At 32.9% G+C, this 19,798-nt stretch overlaps 1 protein-coding gene across 1 annotated transcript; it reads left to right on the plus strand.

The window, feature by feature from the left end:
- The first annotated feature begins 18,594 nt into the window (after positions 1-18,594).
- On the plus strand, positions 18,595-19,571 carry LOC105767279 (universal stress protein PHOS32). Its single transcript, XM_012586785.2, has 4 exons — positions 18,595-18,825; positions 18,912-19,021; positions 19,098-19,219; positions 19,325-19,571. Exons 1-4 carry the CDS (start codon positions 18,651-18,653, stop codon positions 19,413-19,415), a joined length of 498 nt encoding a protein of 165 aa, XP_012442239.1. The 5' UTR covers positions 18,595-18,650; the 3' UTR covers positions 19,416-19,571.
- Positions 19,572-19,798: the final 227 nt, after the last annotated feature.

The following is a 19,798-nucleotide window of genomic DNA, read 5'->3' on the forward strand; positions in this document are numbered from 1 at the left end:
CAGAATTCAGGAAGAAATATGACAGCTGGTTGTATCTTGACAAGAAAAATAAAGAGTTTCTTGAGTTGAAATAGGGGGATCGATCTGTAGCCGAGTATGAACGGGAGTTTGTACAGTTAAGCAAGTATGCTTGTAATATTGTATCAAATGAAAAAGAGATGTACAATAGATTCAAAGATGGCTTGAATGATGAAATTCAGATATTTGTTGTAGTATTGAAATTACGTGAATTTGTAGAACTTTAAGAACGACCTCAGAAAGTTGAAGAAATCTATAAGAGTAAACGATAATCTGATTTGAGATCTCAAGATTTCATCAAATGAGGGTCATCCTAGTCAACTTGGAATTTTCCATTGAAAAAGTTCAGAAATGATGCAAATCGATTGAATACTCCTTCACAGTTTACTGGCAGAGATAGACCGGGGCAGAGTAACTTGAAGTCTGTCAATTCTCCGACGGCTAGTGTTGGTAGTGTGAGAAATGTTGAGAAGATTGTTTGTGAGGAATGTGGAAAAAGGCATTTTGGCGAATGTCATCCTAAGCTAGGAACTTGCTTTTAGTGTGGATCTCCTTATCATTTTCTCAGAAACTGTTCAAAACGTCATGGTGACTCAAGAAATCAATCTAATAAGCCTGAAGCTACTTCACAGAGAGGTAGGAGATCGGGAAATGGTAGAATTTCTACATTTGGTCGAGGAAAGACTAGAGATACAACTGAATAATCCGATGCTAGAGCAGCGGCCAGGGCTTATACAATTAGAGCGAGGGAAGAAGCTTCTACTCCAAATGTTATTATCGGTACTTTCTCTCTTTTTTAAATTGAGTTAAGGTAACAAATCCACTTGGTCAGTGTGTTTTAGTTAATTAGATTGGTAGGTCATGTCCACTAAAAGTTCGGGGTTACGACTTTCCTGCTAGTTTGATGTTATTACCATTTGATGATTTTAATCTTATTTTGGGAATGGTTTGGTTGTCTTAACATGATGCAATTGTGAGTTGTCAAAGGAAACAAGTTAGGTTGAAACGTCCGAGTGGTGAATTTATTTGTGTTAAGGTAGATTGGACCGGTTGTGCAGCAAATGTGATTTCGATAATGTCAGCTCATAAGTTGATCAAAAAAGGGTGCAAAGCTTATTTAGCTTATGTTCGTGATTCGACAGTGGCAGAATCAAAAATTGATCAGCTACCAATAGTTAAAGAATATGCTAATGTTTTTCCTAAAGAATTGTCAGTGTTACCACCAAATAGAGAAGTTGAATTTGTAATTGAACTTATGCCGGGAACAACCCCAATTTCAATAGCTCCGTACAGAATGACTCCCACTAAATTGAAAGAGTTGAAAGCACAGTTAAAAGAATTATTAGATCGTAGATTTATTCGAGCGAGTGTGCCACCTTGGGGTGCACCAGTTCTATTTGTGGAAAAGAAAGATGGGTCGATGAGATTATGCATAGATTATTGGCAACTGAATTGATTCACCATTAAGAATAAATATATGTTACCTCATATTGATGATTTGTTTGATTAGTTGAAGGGAGCTACGGTATTTTCAAAAATTGATTTTTGATCCGGATATTACTAGTTGCTAGTTAAAGAGCCTAATGTTTTGAAGACTGCATTCAGGACTCAATACAGTCATTATGAATATCTGGTGATGTCATTTAGTTTGACTAATGCTCCTACGGCATTTATGGATTTGATGAATCGGGTGTTTCAACCATATTTAGATCATTTTTTTCTAGTATTTATATATGACATTTTTTTTACTTGTTGAACAAGTTAGAGCATGTTGAGCATTTGAAAGTTGCATTACAAGTACTGCACGAAAAACAATTGTATGTGAAATTCAATAAATGTGAATTTTGGTTGCGAGAAGGTAGATTTATGGGTCATGTAATTTCTGCTGATAGAATCTGGGTTGATCCGAATAAAATATCTGAAATTGTTGATTAGAAAGTTCAAAAAAATGTTTCTGAGGTTCATAGCTTTTTAGGCTTAGCATGATATTATCAGCGTTTTGTTAAAAACTTCTCTATTAAAGGCATCTCCGATGACTAAGCTGTTATAAAAAGATGATAAATTTGCCTGGACCGATAAATGTAAGAAAATTTTCTAGCAGTTGAAGAATATGTTAACTGAAGCTTCAGTTTTGACTCAACCTGAAATCGAGAAAGAATTTATTATGTATAGTAATGCATCTCTTTGTGCTTAGGTTGTGTTCTGATGCAAAGTGGTAAAGTGATCACCTACGCCTCGAGGCAATTGAAGCCTCACGAGTGGAACTATTCTACACATGACTTAGAGTTGGCCCCAGTGGTTTTTGCTTTAAAGATCTGGCGACACTATTTATACAGTGAGAAATGTCATATTTTTACCGATCATAAAAGCTTGAAATACCTAATGACTCAGAAAGAATTCAATTTGCATCAGTGTAGGTGGCTTGAATTACTAAAATATTATGATTTGGTAATTGATTATCATCCCGGGAAAGCTAATATTATTGTAGATGCTTTGAGTAAGAAATCTTTGTTTGCTCTGAGAGCTTTGAATGCAAACTTGACTTTGGAATGTGATGGTTCAATTTTGACTGAGTTGATAGTAAAGTCGATATTTTTATAAAAAATTTAGGAACTTTAGAAAAATGATCTAGACTTGTTGTCGAGACATAAATCAGTGAAAAGCAGTCAGAAGACATATTTTTATATCAGGGTAGATGATTGTTTATATTTCTAAAATCGACTGTGTGTACCGAATGATTCAGGATTGAAATGAGAGTTGTTGAATGAAGCTCATGATAGTGTTTACAGATTCACTCGGGGAGTACTAAAGTGTATAATGATCTAAAATAATATTACTGGTAACCTGGTATGAAATGTGAAATAACAGAGTTTGTGTCCAGATGTTTAGTTTGTTAGCAAGTGAAAGTCGAACATTAGGTTCTATCGAGTCTGTTACAACCTGTGATGATTCCAAAAAGGAAATGGGAACATGTCATTACGGATTTCATTTCAGGGCTACCTTTGACTCTGGAAAGAAAAGATTCGATCTAGGTTATCATTGACAGATTAATGAATTCAGCTCATTTCATAACTATTTGAACTGATTATTCGCTCAAGAAATTGGTTGAATTATATGTTTCTGAAATTTTGAGATTGCATGGAGTGTCATTATTGATTATATCATATTGTGATCCAAGGTTTACCTCTAGATTTTGGGGTAAGTTACATGAGGCTTTAGGCTTCAGGTTGAACTTTCGTACCACTTTTCAGCTACAAACAGATGGTCAGTCAGAAGGAATACTACAGATTTTAGAAGATATATTGCAGTGTTGTATTATTGGGTTCAAAGGTAGCTGGGAAAAATATTTTCTACTAGCCAAATTTGCGTATAATAACAGCTATCAGTCGAGCATAAAGATGGCTCTATACAAGGCTTTATCCGGGCATTAATGTAGAAGTCTGTTGTATTGGTCTGAATTGAATGAGAGAAAGTTAGCTGGAGTTGATTTAGTTTAAGAAATAGAAAAACAAAGTTTGAATTATTCGAGATAACTTGAAAGTTGCGTCTAATCATCAGAAATCTTATGCGGATTTAAAACGTAAAGAAAGTGTTACATTTCGGTAGAAAAGGAAAACTTAGTTCCAGATTTATTGGACCGTACGAAGTTCTTCAAAGAATCAGACCTGTAGCATATCGCTTGGCATTACCTCCGAAACTTGACAAAATTCATAATTTTTTCATGTTTCAATGCTCCGATGTTATCGTTCTAATCCATTACATTTTTAAGTACGAACGAAATCGAGTTACAGCCTGATTTACGTATGATGAAGAGCTTATGAAGATTTTGGCTCGGGAAATAAAAGAGTTGAGAAATAAAATTGTACCGCTAGTTAAAGTCTTATGGCATTGACATGGGATAGAAGAAATGATGTGGGAAACATAAGAAACCATGAAATCTTAATACCCGAACCTTTTCTTTGGTATGATTTTCGGGGATGAAAATTTCTTTAGGGGGAGAGTTGTAATATCTCGTTTTTCAATGATGTCAAAAATAGTGGTTTCAGGACCACAATTCTAATATGTAAGGTCGTGTTTTATTATTTAATTAATGTTTATATATTTACATTAGAGTTGTATTAAATTTTGGTGAAGAAATTTTATTGTTTGATTGTTTAATTAGTTAATAAGGATTAAATTGTAATAGGTGCAAAGATTTAACTATCATTGAATTATATGATTAAATGAAGCATTTAGTAAATGTAGGGTTTTAGAATGAAATTATGACATGTAATAGTATAATGGACGATAAAGGGTAGTGTATAATTTTAAATGAATGTTTTATCAAAGGACAAAAAGGTAAATTAATAAGTAAACATAAGTAAATTAGGTAAAATAATCATCATCTTCCAAATTATTTTGGATGCTCCACCAATTTTGAAAAAGAAACACCATTTTTGGGTCTTTCAAGTTCAGCTAAAGCTTAGGCATTTGCATAGTATGATTTTTGACATAATTTTAGTAATTTTTATATTTTTCAGATCGTTGCAACTAGGTCCAGCTAACGCGTACCTTCATTTTTGAAACTGACAAAAATTTTAGATGTTGCCATTAATGAATTCTTATTATTTTGAATGTTAAATGATGAAATTGAATTTTTAGATGTTTATATGATTAATTTATAAAGTGGTTTTTGTTAGTTTTTTATTAAAGGATTTAATTGATTAAATGTTAGGATTGATGGGGAAATTTTGAGACTTTAGAATAAATGTGGGCTGTAGACGGAAGGGTGAAAATCCGGCTAGCATGGGTAATTTGAAATTTTTGCTAAATTTGGAGATTTTAAGTTAGGGGCTAAATTGTAAAAAAATGTAAAAGTTTAGAGAAAATGTGTCATTAATAAAACTTTAAGGGTTATATACCTTTAATTGAATGTGGAAAGTGTGTGAATTTAATAGATTGTGTTTACTTTTTATATAGAGCAAGAACCGAGTCAAAAAGACAATAATCGAGGAAAAAGGAAAATTGTAGAGTAGTCCTTGCGTGTTAGCCGGAAGTGAATCGTAGGTAAGTTTTTAGTGTTTGATATTTAAATTATAAGTTTCTTGAGATTTTATTATTGTTTCTGGTTATTTGTATAAATGTATTCGAAATTTCATAGGTTCTTGATATAGTATTGAGTATTGGAATTAAATTCATATGAAAATAAATAATGAATGGTGTAAATCCTTGTGATTGCACATTTTCGGCATGAATATATTGAATTATTATTATTATGTGTACGGAAAAAATGAAGTGCCTCTGTTGATAAATATGTATAAAGGTAACGAATTTACATATAATGCTTGGTTGAACGTAGTAATCGCTAGGGTACGATTGGTATGCCAATAGAGTCAATATGCTCACTTGTACGAGATTGCAGTTTGGTGCCTCTGTTACACTTCGGTTTCTCTGTTTGCACTTCTGTGCATCTATTACACATCTATGATGCTTCTGGTGTGGTGTAGTTACCAAAGCATATGTGTCAAGTTACCAGTTCATCAGACCATGTGACAATTGAATTATAATTTATTCATGTACTTATATGTTATTGCGTACTCATAGAATTGGTAAGTTAAAATATTGCAATGAGATTCTTGGTTGCATGTATGGATTGTTACTTTGAGTAAATGTGAATTATGGTATGAAAAAGTCCTTTGAGATGGAAGTTATTTTGATGTATATGAATATTTAAAAATTTCTAATATGATTGATGATATTGTATTTGGTGGTCAGGAACTATAATTGTCTCTTTAAGTGTTTATTTTGATTAAGGTAAGTTAATTTGATGTTTATACTATGAGCTTACTAAGCTTCTTAAGCTTACTTGTTTCATTTATGTTCTTATGTAATTTTCAAAGTTGCAGACTGACCGGATGGATCAACTGGAAGCTCACACTATCTAGCTATTTGGTAGCTTTTATATTTCGTTTTGGGATGTGGCATGTATATAGGTGTTTTGTTGTGAATATGTAAATGTTATTCTACAATGGTTATCCTAGTCAAATGTTTAGGTTTGAATGTGTATGGTTGATATGTTTTGGTTTGGTATTCTTAATGTTAAAGAATAAGGTCACAATGCTTGGATTGGTAATTAGTGATACATGCATGGGAATGTCTGATGTGAATTTGAATAGGCCAAATACTAAGTTGTCTATGTCTATGCCATTTTGGCTGAAAGATTAGGAGAATTTAAGAGGGAATCTAATTGAAATTCCTATTGGACCTAAGACTCGGGTTAGATCCAAGAAGCTTAAAAAGGTGATGATGGGCCTGATTCAGCAAGTTTGGGCTAAACATGAGAATTCCAACTCTTGTTGGACCCAAGATAACTTCCCAAGTCCACGCAATGTTTTGCATGTGGCAGTTAGTTTAGTTTAATTAATTCTACAGCTTTTAATTATGTCTTGTTCATTATATGCATCTTTAATTAATGTATTACATTATATATATGCATATTTTAAGACTTGTAACAAGTGTTCTGCATGTTAATTGAGTTATGCATTAAAGTATCTCATATCTTAATAAAGTATGGGTTTGAGTTACATGTTCATTAATAAATTAGTGTGTATAAGTGTTTAGTATGCTAATTTTTATGTGTCTTTAGTAATTGGTCAATGCTGAATTATCTATCTTGTAGGTGACTATTCATAGGACTAATGACTCTTCAAGTTTGGATGGTTTTCAAGCCTTCAAAGTTCATTATGGTGGCTGTTCAAATGGATCAAGTAAGACTCTTCAAATCTGATTAGTTTTGGAGCCTTCAAAACTCATTATAACGACAATTTAAGAGGTCCTTGGACAAGTCTTTTGACATTTGGTTTTAAGGAGATAAAGGGACACCAAACAAAACATTAAGGAACATTAAATCATCAACAAGTGAAGAGACATGCCTTTTTGACTACACATGAATCAAGTGAAAGGACATGACTCATTGGCTGCCCAACATGAGTTAAACCAAATTTAAATGATTGTATTAACAACTATTTAAATGCCGAATTTGAAAGGTCCTTTAGAGGAATTTGAATAGTCATATTAGGGCCTATAAATAACTTGTAAAAGGACATTGTTAGCTAATGAACATTTTTATAATTTGTGAGAATTCTATCTATTTGTTCTTGAAAGAACTTAGCTGGACTTATGAAGGCTTCCCTTGTGACGTCAAACCCTGCATTTTTAGTTCATAATTTGCTAAATAGAGGGTCACAGTTTTCTTTCTACAAACTTGTTCGTTTTTCACTTTATAAAAATTGGGTCACGATCTTTTATATTGTTCGTTCATTTCTAAGTGTTAATCTCATGAAATTTATCCATCCATACCATTTCCATCATTTCTATTGAATCAATAACCATTAATTCCATTCTCACTTTAAGACCTAATTCGGAACAATCCAACATTAGATGATCAAGCAACTCAACGTGTAACAGCCCGTTTTTCAAGGGTGCTGGAATAGTGGTTTCAGGACCACAAATTTCTGTCATGTTGACTTGCAAATATTATTTATAGAATGATTACAGAGTCATTAGACTTGTATTAAAGTTTGGTTAAGAAATTTTAACATTTAGATATTTAATTAAGGAAAAAGGACTAAATTGTAAAAGGAGCAAAACTTGTTAATTATTGCATTTAGATGATTTAATAGCTTAACTAATAAATTTGGGAGGGCCAATAAGGCAATTAGACCTTATTGTTTGGTATTGGACGGTATTGGAGTGAAAATTAAAGAAAAAAATTGAAAGAAAATGTGGATAATGGTAATTTTGTAAACAAGTGGAAATTAACTTAAAACATAATGAAAATTCACCAATATTTTCTTCATTTTTCTTCTTGGATGGTCAAAACCTCCATTTTCAAAAGCTTGAAGTTTCGGTGGCTTTAGGTGGTGCATGTAAGTGAAATTGAGACACATTTCTTGTAATTTTTATATTTTTGATATCATTGCAACTAGGTCCACCTAGCCCGTACCTTCGTTCTTAAATCTGTTAAAAACTTTAGAAGTTTCCATTGATGAATCTTGAATGTTTTTTATGATAACTATGTGTTTAAAGCTTTGGTTGTAGTATTTGGTTGTTTTGTGAAGTGATTTTGTTAGATTTTGATTTAAAGATTTAATTGTTAAAATGTCAAAATTTCAAGGTTTGATATTGAATTTGATGTATAATAGGGTTTTAAAGGGCCTAGTATATTCGGATATAATTTGATTCTTAGAAAATGGTCAATTTGATGATTTTCGGGTTAGATGACTAAATTACAAAAGTTGTAAAAGTTTAGGGAAAATGTGTAATTAATTAAAATTTAAGGGTCATATGCATAGAATGGAATGTAAAATGTGTATGAGATTAATATATTTTTTAATTATTATATATATATCAAGATTTGAATCAAAGGGACAATAATAGAGGAAAGGGGAAAATAGCAGAATAGTCCCTGCATATTGACCAGAATTAAATCGTAGGTAAGTCCATAGTATTTCAATACGTAAATAAATTTCTACTTGTAATCTTATATTATTGTTCTTTATTTAATATGTTTATAGATGAATATTATTGAATGCACATACGCGTTCTGCTTGTACTTCTGCACCTCAATGCACATATACTGCTTGTACTTCTACCCTCAATACACATACATACTGCTTGTACTTCAAGACCCTCAATGCACATACGTTCCCCTATTTGTACTTTGATACCCCTGAATGCACATACATGCCCTTGTTTGTTCTTTGGTAACCCTAAATCAAATAGTATGTGAAATATGTATATTTGTAATTAGATTAAATGTTATACTATGTTCTTACTAAGTTATGTAAACTTATCAGTTCTTGTGGATTGTTTTGTAGATAATCTTTGTTGACGTTTTGGAAGGATCAAACAACTGGCTACACTATCCATCTAAGTTGGTAGGTTTTCTATCTCCTAGGGTAGTGGCATGTATATATATAGATAAATATGTGGTTTAGAAATGTTGATAGGTGTAGTTTATGAATGAGGTGTGTGTTTTGGTTAGGTTATGTTTTATTGATGAAAAAAGTATACTTATATATTACATAGATGAACACTTGATGTCTAGTTGTTGAATATAGTGGTTTTAGTCATGGTGAAATGCTTATTTGCTCAATGTTTAGTATATATATGTGGTGCCTTTGAATGGCATATTGGTTGGATGAAATAGATTGATTTAATTGGTATATTTAGATGTGTTCAAGTAGTGCCTAGGTTTATTGAATGTGTGCATATTTGAAGTGGTGAAATAGGTATGGTTGGGTCTTAAAATGGCATAGTTTTTGGGTCAATTTTGGTGCACATGGCCTAGGACACAGGCTGTCACACGGCCATGTGAAACACACGGCCTAGCGATACGGCCATGTGTCATTTGAGAGTTTCTTTGTGTTTCAAGTCAGTGAGTTACACGGCTTGACACACGGGCGTGTGTGGCAACTCAGAAAGTTAAACGGCCTAGCACACGGGCGTGTGGGGCAGCTCAATGAATTACATAGGTGAGGATACAGGCTGGGACACTGTCGTGTGTCCCTAATTCGAATGTTACACAGCCTAGGGTATTTTCACATAGTCGTGTGACTACTGTTTTCCAATTTCTACAACTTTTTCTTAAAACTTCTATTTTGTTTCAAATTAGTCCCTAATTATCTCAAAACTACTTTTATGGGCTCAAAGGCTTGATTTAGGGATGAAATGCCTATGATTGAGATGTTTTGAATGTCATGTACTTATTTTAATGTTATATAGATATATGATTCTAGATTGTATGGTAATGCTCCGTAACCTTAATTCAGCGACGGATACGGGTTTAGGGTGTTGCACTACGTCTTGTAAGCGAATACACGAATACGAGCATGCATCAATTGGATGTGTGTGTCTATATTTGGTAATTTTGGTTGAGGATTAAGTATGAGTTGGTTTGAATGATTATTAAATGTGGTGTCTTTGAATGACATATTGGTTATGTAACACCCTTAACCCGTATACGTCACCGGAATTGGGCTACGAAGCATTGTAGTAAAATCATAACTTAAAAACATTCACATTCCAAACATTTTATAAATTATATAATAATTCATTCAATCACATGCATATCATCCCTAATTCGAGCCATTGAGGCCTTAGAAACACTTTAGAAATGATTTGGGACTAAATCAGAAACATTTGAAACATTATAGAAAAATATACAAAATTTCATACTGCAGAGGTCACATGACCGTGTGGCCAAGCCGTGTGACTCACACGGCTGAGACACAAGCCCTTATCTCAGGCCGTGTGGACATTCAAAATAGGGACACACGACCATGTCCTAGCCTGTTTGTGCCGATGTAACTCTCAGACTTGGGTCACACGACCAAGCTACACGCTTGTGTCATAGGCCGTGTAACTTTCAAAAAACAACCTTTAAAACTTACAGGGGACACATGGCTAAGACACACGTCCGTGTCTTAGGCCGTGTGGAAAAGAAATTGGCCAAAAGCAAGCCATTTCCTTCACCCACCTCAAACATGCACCTAAATATCATTTGCACACATGACCTAGGCATCAAAACATATTCAAACATGCATAAAATGACCAATTTCAAATGACCAAATTCCATTCAACCAATATGCCGTATAGGCACCTCAAACACATACATTAAGTATACCTAAACATGTGTATATTTAGCCATTCATCAACTAACATATTTCCATACCAAAACATATCACAATTGACATATTTCAACCATACCACACTAGATTCATGCCATATCAAAATAATCTTACAATATTTGATCATATTTATACCATTACCAGTAGCTCATATCTACCTCAAAGCATAACCCAAGTTGGTCGCATTATAAACATACCAAATATGGTCATTCCAAACATACATCAATTTAACCATATTAACAACAACCAACAAGGCATCAGAATGCCATAAGTACCACAACTCCAAAGCAACATTATATGCGATAACATCAACTAAACATTAGACATAAGTCCACCTATACATGCCATTATAACATAACCAAAGCATCCAAATCTATCGATATAATCACTGGATAGTGTGATAGATCTCCGACTAGCTTCCAAACCAATTGTGTAACATCCTGATTTTGGGCCTAGTCAGAACAGTGGTTTTGGGACCACAAATCCGATGAAAAAAATTATTTTATTATATTTTTATGGTCTAAGATTTTACAAAATGATTTCGTGAAAATTTCGTTCGAAAATTTTGATGTTTGGGCACTCAATTTAGTCAAAAGGACTAAATTGTAAAAAGTGAAAAAGTTGAGTTCTACATGTTAGAGGTGTCCAATTGTTATGAAATTTTAAATTGGAGGTCCTTATATGGTAATTAGACCATTGGTTAAGTTGGTAGACAAAAATGGACATGGTTAGGCATGTTTCCAAAGTTTTTCATTAAGGGCATTTTGGTCATTTAGTTATTAAAATGAATTAAAAACAAAATTAAAAGCCAATTTTTGTCCATCTTCAACCCCATGGCCGAATTTCACAAGGGGAAACCATGGCTAGGGTTTTTCAATCTTCCAAGCTCGATTGTAAGTCTGTTCTAACCCCATTTTTAATGTTCTTTACGTTTTTGGAGTCCCGGTAACTTGATTTAGCTTATTCTAGTAATAATTTAACCTAGGGTTCATATTTGGAAAATTTCCCATCAGTGAAATGTGTTTATTTTGATGTTTTATGGTAGAATATGAAGCTTGAAATTATGTTAAACAACTTTTGCTAAGTGATTTGAAGTGAAAACGAGTAAAACGACATAATCGGTAAAAATATCTAATGTTCATAAGTAAGTGTTAGAGTGGGAATTTGATGTTGCCATAGGAGGGAAAAATGTTCAGCATGTCATAAAACATAAGAATAAGGGATGAAGTTTAATTTCCGAGCTTTGGGACAAAAGTGTAAATATGCAAAAGTTTAGGGGAAAAAATGTAATTTTGTCAAAGTTCGAGTTAAGGACTGTTTTGATGACTGTGAGTATTAAATAAGCTAAGTTTTCTATTATAGATCAAGAAGAACAAAATTCAGAGTTAGACCGGGGAAAGAAAAAGGTTGAGAACTAAAGTGCTAGATTTGATCATATTTTGTACCGAGGTAAGTTTACGGTAAATAAATACAATATTTCAATACTTATTATTAATATTGTTATTTTCCAGCTATTATGCATTTATTTTATGAAGTTATTTAATGTTGACTCAAGTATGAGATGACAGAGAATCGGTGTTAAAAAGCCCCGTTGAAACATGAGGAATGTATCGGATACAAATGTCATGACATTTGGGTAAAGAGGTCCCATGTAAGACCATGTCTAGGACATGGCATTGGCACCGAGATGAGAGGTCCCATGTAAGACCATGTCCGGGACATGGCGTTGGCACTGAGATGAGAGGTCCCCCGTAAGACCATGTCTGGGACATGGCATGGGCACCTATATGAGAACTCTCATGTAAGACCATATCTGGGATATGGCATTGGCAGTACAAGAAACATCCCATGTAAGACAATGTCTGGGACATAGCTTTGGCATGTTATATTCAGATAGGAGACTGAGTATCCTTAGTATTCCAAGTGATTCAACGGGCTAACAAATAGACGATGTTACATGAAAGTTCAGGTAAAAGCCTAATAGACAAGTTCAGGTGAGTTAATAAGATTAAGAGTATCTTAGTTATCAGTTGAGAAAAGAAATTTCAGCAACGAAGGAGTAAGTTAAGCAAGCAAGTAAGTAAACGAGTAAGAGAGTAAGTAAAGAAGAAAGTAAAGATCTTAATGCTTAATAAAAATTTATGAATATAATTGTTTATGATAAATGTTGTTATTTATTTACTTGTAAACTTACTAAGATTTATGCTTATTTCTTTTATTTCTTTTTCTTTCATATAGTATTATCAAGCATAGTCGGGATCTTGAAGACATCGGAAAGCGTTCACACTATCAACTACCACAACTCTGTATTTTGAGACAGCAGTAGTGATGTGAATTTGAAAAATCACCAAGGATAGTATAAAATGAATTATAGGATGGATGATATATATAATTAAATATTATTGAGTCTATTTTCATATAAAAATAACGGTGTAGACAAAGGAATTATGTATTCTGAGATATTTGCATTTTAGTTAGACAAGGTCAAAGTGGTTTTTGGAATCTCATATTTTGACTTTGGAAAATCATTAAAAATTGTAAAAAAATATTTATGAGTTGTAATTTATATTTATAGATTCCTTTTGAGTCTATTTTCTGTAGAAACAAGTGAGAACACCATATGAAGTCTGTACAATGAGATAATTGAATTTTAGTGGCAAGAGGTCAGGACAGTCAATCAGTGAAACAGGGGAGACTTTAACTAATAAACTGTACTAATTGGCTGAAGAAAAAATTCTAAAAAATTTATGGTAAAAATATATATGAGTCTAGTTTCAAGGAAAATTTACAGATCTAAATTTCTAGTTTCTTAGCTTGAGTTATAATTGATTTAGTTACTACTACGCAGCCGGATAGCCTTATTATAAACAGTGAAATAACTTCTAAAAGTAAATTTTTATGCCCCGAACTTTTAAGTTAAGTCAAGTAATGCCTCATGCTCGACTCCAGCAACGGTCTCGGTAAGGGGTGTTACAGATTGAGCTTTCGATAATCTGTAAAGTAAAGGAAAATAACTACGTAAGCAATATATGCTTAGTAAGCTCGTAGAACATGAAACATAACTTATCACTTCAATATTATAATACATAGGTTAACACCAATACTTTAAACTTGGTATAAACCTATTGAACACCAATCAACTCACGATTAAGTATATTCATCAACATCACATATACTTTTCATATATAACATATTGGGATTTATAAGTCATAATACATAATTATCAACCTTTTCATAAGATTATGAATCATTCTATTTACTTACTTTCCTTCCATTCAAAATGCTTAACATAAGCCTAAACAACAATGTCATTTCACGAATTAGTGTATTTATCCATGATGTAGGTAAATTCTTCCATAGCATAATTAGACTTCTCACATATAAGTACAACATTTATCACATAAAACCTTTTATAACATCATAATACATCTCAGTTATGAACTTACCATTTGATTTCCTTTTCTTACCCGTTTCATATGCATAGTACAAAGCATAAGCATAAACATCAATCATAACCACAAGCTTGGCACAAGCCTAAGCACATCAACGATACATGTTAGTTCATCAATTCATAATTTACTTGAATTAACATAAGATGAACTAATGGTATATGAACATACTTTTTTTAAATGCATCATTTGCATGAACATAACATACTTTCATATAAACTTTCTGTTTCAATCCTTTTCATAATTTCATGACATAGTTCATTTGAACACATACCTTTTCTTTCCTTTTTCATGCCTGTTGAACTGTTTAGAATATTATTGGATACGCGGGATAGCTCACACTAAGTGTGCTAACATATAATTGTAACATTTCCTTTCCTTTATATCATTGCTCACACGAGCTGTAAAATGGGTCTACTCACATGAGTTGTGGGTCGGAATGAAAGCTACACGATACTGCTCACACGAACTGTGGAGTATCCGTAACAAATGTCAGACCTCAGCCATTGGTAGGACATTCAAGACCAACACCTGAAAACCTGGTAAACCTAATGACATGTCATTTGTATCCTATGAATTCCTAATGTTCAAACAGGGCTCGATAGTCATCAAACGTTGTTGGATTTCCATCGTTTCATTACATGATAAATTGCATAATAACATATATATATATATTGATTCAATTACAATAGAACCACATATTAAACATTCAATTTAATCAACATTTAAGTGATTATAGTTCAAACGAACTTACCTGGCTAAATTGCAGAAATGTCAAAGTACGGAGGCTTTTTGGTAATTTTCCATTCTCCTCGATTTTCCTCTCGATCTTGATTTAAATTAATAATTTCATTCAATTTATTAATTTAAATAGTAAAATAATTTATTTTATGCAATTTAGTCATTTTTGACATTTTTACAAAATTACCCTCAATTTTTCATTTTTATTAAATTTAGTCTCTGAGCCTAAAACATGCAAATTAACCATTTTTATTGAAAATTCATACCAGCTGTATGTTACTAGCATCCAATACAGCCCAAATTTGTAACAATTTCACATCTAATCCTTGTATTTTTACTATTTCCATAATTTAATCCCTAATCATTAAATTCATCAAAATCACTTAATAAAATACTTATAAATAACAACTAATACCTCAAATTCATCATTTAAAATCTAAAATCACAAATATTCATCAATGGCAACATTCAAAATCTTTAGCAGTTTCAAAACCGAAGGTACGGGCTAGCTTAGTTGCAACGATCTCAAAAATATCAAAATTACTAAAAACGGATAGCTTAGGGACTTACATGCAAGGAAACATGGTTAGCTAAACTTTAAAGTCTCTCATGGTGGTTCGATGATGAACAAAACCAAATGGGGAAGAAAACTATTATGGTTTCTTATTTTATTAACCTTTTATTTTTTTATTTTAATAATAAAATACCATATAAAACTTTAAAGTTTAAAAGAAATTAAAGCCTCACTATTTTTAAGGCTGGTTTATTTATCCATTAAGGCCATCCAATTACAATTCTTTAATCAATATACACCTTTAAACTAATAACGATTGATTTTTTTCAACTTTTACGATTTAGTTCTTTTTGCTTAATTAACTATCGAAACATTAAAATTTCTTAATGAAACTTTAATACAACCTTAATAACACTCCGTACATATTTATAAAAATATTTATGGCTCGGTTTATGGAAACAAGGTCCCGATACCTCATTTTCTAAAACTACTTGACTTTAGGGTCTTACCACTTGAACTTAATAAATCATTTATATAATAACATAAATTACCAAATCTAAAACCTTTTTAAAATCATATCTGACTCGTAAATATTAAATAATAATATTTATGAACTTACTTGTCAAATTTGTGGCCTCGAAACTACTGTTTCTAACACTAGAAAAAAGGGGTTGTTACAAGTTAGGCCTTATAGGTGGATTAAAATGGTATATTTTGAGCATGATGTTATGTGGTTTTGGTATGTTAAGACTTATGGAAGTAGGATGTCTTGTAATGCAAGATTTGGACTTGTTTTGGCTTTTTTTAGGGGTAATTATAGAAGCACATGACCTAGGACACTGGCCGTCACATGGCTATGTGACACACACGGTCACCACACACGATCGTGTGTATTTATTGATTTTAGGTGCAGTATCCACACGGCCTGTGGCACAGTTGTGTGAGCCAAAATAGTTTTTCACACAAGCTGACACACGACCTGTGATATAGACGTGTGACCCAACTTCGAATACACACACGGTCTGACACACAGCCTACGACACGATTGTGTGGCCCTATTTCGAATACTCACATGGGCAGACACACGGACTGGGACATGGCCATATGTCCTGATTTCGAATCTCCACATGGTCTGGGCTATTTCACACAACAGTGTGACCCCTGTTTTACAAAGTTTCAAGTTTTTCTGAAATTTTCTATATTGTTTTGATTTTACCCCGAGTTGTTCTTAAACTATTTTTAGGGTCCCGTAAGCCCGATTTAAGGCCTATAAGTGTATTTATACCACGAATTGATTTTGTTTGTTATATGTTTATAAACTATTTGTTTAACTATTTTGGAATTAAGTGAAATGTCCTGTTTTGATTAATAACATTTCGTAACCCTAATTCGATAATGGAGACAGGTTAGGGGTGTTACAAGTCCTACGATTTTATTTAATTATTTTAAATCTTTTTTTTCTTGAAAAATTTTCAGATTTTTGTTTCGTTTGTGCTTTGGTAGCATCTTCCAAACGTACCAATCATCGAGTGGGTGAGAGGTGTTACATTATCATACAAATTGTCTTCTTTTTTCTTTTTTTTTTTGTTTTAAAAGAGTTGTCAATATATATATACGAATTTTATGTTCTTTAACTTGGAATATAGTCATATTGTCAACAAGATTCTAATATATTCTATTTAATTTGTTTAATTTAACTCGAACAAATTTATTTGACTCAATTCAAATTTCATTTTACTCTACTTGATTTGAAAAAAATTCAAATCAAGTTAGGATGATAAAATACGACTTATCAACTCGACTAACCTAAAAAAAATTCGCTCGATTCGATCAAATACTCACTCCTAAGTCAAACCACTAACCAGTGGTGGCTAAGTTTAGCCTCAATGAGAGCTCGGATGTTGGTTAAGTGAAAATTAGTGGATGGCTGAGGGAAAGGATGCTAGCAAATAGCAAGAGAAAGCTTAAGAACGTAGGAAAGCTTTATTACAATGCTCAAGTCACGTACAAATGCGGGGTGCGGTCGCCCCCTTTTATAGTTGCTCCCCGAATGATCCAATGGCTATTATTGACTTAATCTTATGGTTTACATTCATCCTAGGCTAAAATATCTTGGTTAAAGGCGATGGAAATAAATAAAAAGCGGTGTACAAAATTTCCAAACGATTATGTCGCGTTCCAACCCTAGTTCGCTTGGTTTGGACCTGGTGATGCGCTAACCTCAGTTGGAAGGAAAAATTGGGTCGATCATGGTCCCAAACGGTGGTGTGCCGTGTCATAGAGATCTCCAATAAAACTTATGTTTGCCTAGCCTATTCGGGTCACATTCTTTATCGTTTATTTTATAAATATATTTTATCCAGGCATATTCAAAATTCTTGCACCGTTTTCAGAGGAAAATATATAAAATGAATATACATATATAACAATTTATTTGATGGAATAAGCTGTAAAGAAACTTTTTTAGGATCCGTTCCTTAAAAGAAAATATTACTATAAAAATATGTCTTTATATATTATCGTTATATATATATTTATTAAATAATTTTTTTCAAAGTATACTATAATCTTAATATATATAATTTATATCTATCAATTTAAAACTGTCTCAAAACAATAACTTCATAGAGTAACTTTGTCTACACGAATAGTCATTAAAATCTCAAACAATTCTATTACAGAACATTGAACTGTGTATGTGATTCTTTTCATGATGTGTTCAGTGGTTTCGATTGGACAAATTTGGAGAATAATTAACAAAAGGATAATGGACAGTGAATTAAATTATTAAAACATAATGCAAAATATAATATGAAATAAAATTAATATGAGAAATAAACTAATATGAACATAAAACATGTCTAAATTTAATTATAATGATATAATCACAATAACTACAAGAAGTAGGCGGGGATATAAAAAACGAAAATTTAGGATTCGTATCTTAGTCACATGGAAAACCCATATGCAACGGTTGATAATTGTTCCACTTGTGTGCAAAAAATAATTCCATATAATTTGGTATGAAAAAGAATACCTCCAGGCCATCAACTGTCATCGTACGGGCATTAGCAGATCTGATGAACACGTGTACGGCCCAGATTAACCCTTTCTCCTTGGCTCTTCCAAGTTCCGAAACAAGGTCTGCATTCAACGTCCCTTCTGTCTTTCCATATAAATACAATTATACTTGCAGCCATGTCTTTACTGCATTAGATAAAACTTTTGGCATTCTTAGGAAATTGCGGATAGAAGAAAATGGCTAAAGATAGGAAGATAGGGGTGGCAATGGACTTCTCATGCAGCAGCAAGAGCGCTCTTAGATGGGCTATAGATAACTTGGCGGACAAAGGAGACACCTTTTACATCATCCACATCAACCCTAGCTCTTCCAATGACTCTACCAACACTCACTTGGCCCAATCTGGCTCTCGTATGTTTCTTAAAAGCTCAAAAGGTTCTGTTTTTTATTTCTTTGCTAATCCCATCTAATCTTGGGTAGTTTTTGAGCTCTTGCAGCTCTTATTCCTTTGGCACAGTTTAGACAGCCCGAGATTATGAACAAGTACGACGTTAAAGTTGATATTGCAGTTCTTGACATGCTTGACACTGCTTCTAGACAAAAAGAGGTGAACCCCTTTTTCTTTACCTCCATTAATACATATGGAGTTGAGTTGAGGCTGATATTTATATTTTCGATTACAGATACAAGTTGTGTCAAAACTGTATTGGGGAGGAGATGCTAGAGAAAAAATACTTGACGCTATTGAAAATCTAAAGCTTGATTCTTTGGTTATGGGAAGCAGAGGACTTGGAACGCTTCAAAGGTACAAAACCAATATACGGCCACGAAAAAGAATTAATGTTCATTTATTTGTCTCTATGTCTTCCCTAATGTTTTGTTTGCATTGGCTGGTTTGATGTAAAAACAGGATCATCTTGGGGAGTGTAAGCAACTACGTTTTGACATATGCTCCTTGCCCTGTTACCATTGTTAAGGAGCCACCATCAAGCTCCAGCTAGCACTGATAATGTTTTGAGTAGTTTCTAATTTGGTTTTATCGAAAATAATTTGATCAACAAAAACTGTGTGCTTTGTATCAACAACGATCTTCTGCTGTTACTGTTTAGTTGATCATGTTTAATAAGCAGTCTTAAATGTGGTACTTTAGCAGTTAATGCATTCTTCTGGTTCTGGTCGGTCTTCCTTTGCTTAACAAGATGCATACCAATTGGTCTTGATTTTTGGTCATGGCATCAAAATCATAGCCACTAAAAACACTCTTAAATATGTCTACTATAATAATAATAATAATAATAATAATAATAATAATAATAATAATAATAATAAATAGAGTTTGGCATGTCTATATTATGAAAACGCAAGGATCACAACCCTCTTGGTA

Source organism: Gossypium raimondii, chromosome 13 (assembly GCF_025698545.1).
Source record: "Gossypium raimondii isolate GPD5lz chromosome 13, ASM2569854v1, whole genome shotgun sequence".
Classification (NCBI taxonomy): domain Eukaryota; kingdom Viridiplantae; phylum Streptophyta; class Magnoliopsida; order Malvales; family Malvaceae; genus Gossypium; species Gossypium raimondii.

Excerpts from the sequence above, each read along its gene's own strand:
- LOC105767279 (XM_012586785.2), top strand. The coding sequence starts at position 18,651 with ATGGCTAAAGATAGGAAGATAGGGGTGGCAATGGACTTCTCATGCAGC. Across the intron at positions 18,826-18,911 it reads CTTGGCCCAATCTGGCTCTC|CTCTTATTCCTTTGGCACAG; the intron begins GTATGTTTCTTA and ends GAGCTCTTGCAG. Across the intron at positions 19,022-19,097 it reads CTGCTTCTAGACAAAAAGAG|ATACAAGTTGTGTCAAAACT; the intron begins GTGAACCCCTTT and ends TTTCGATTACAG.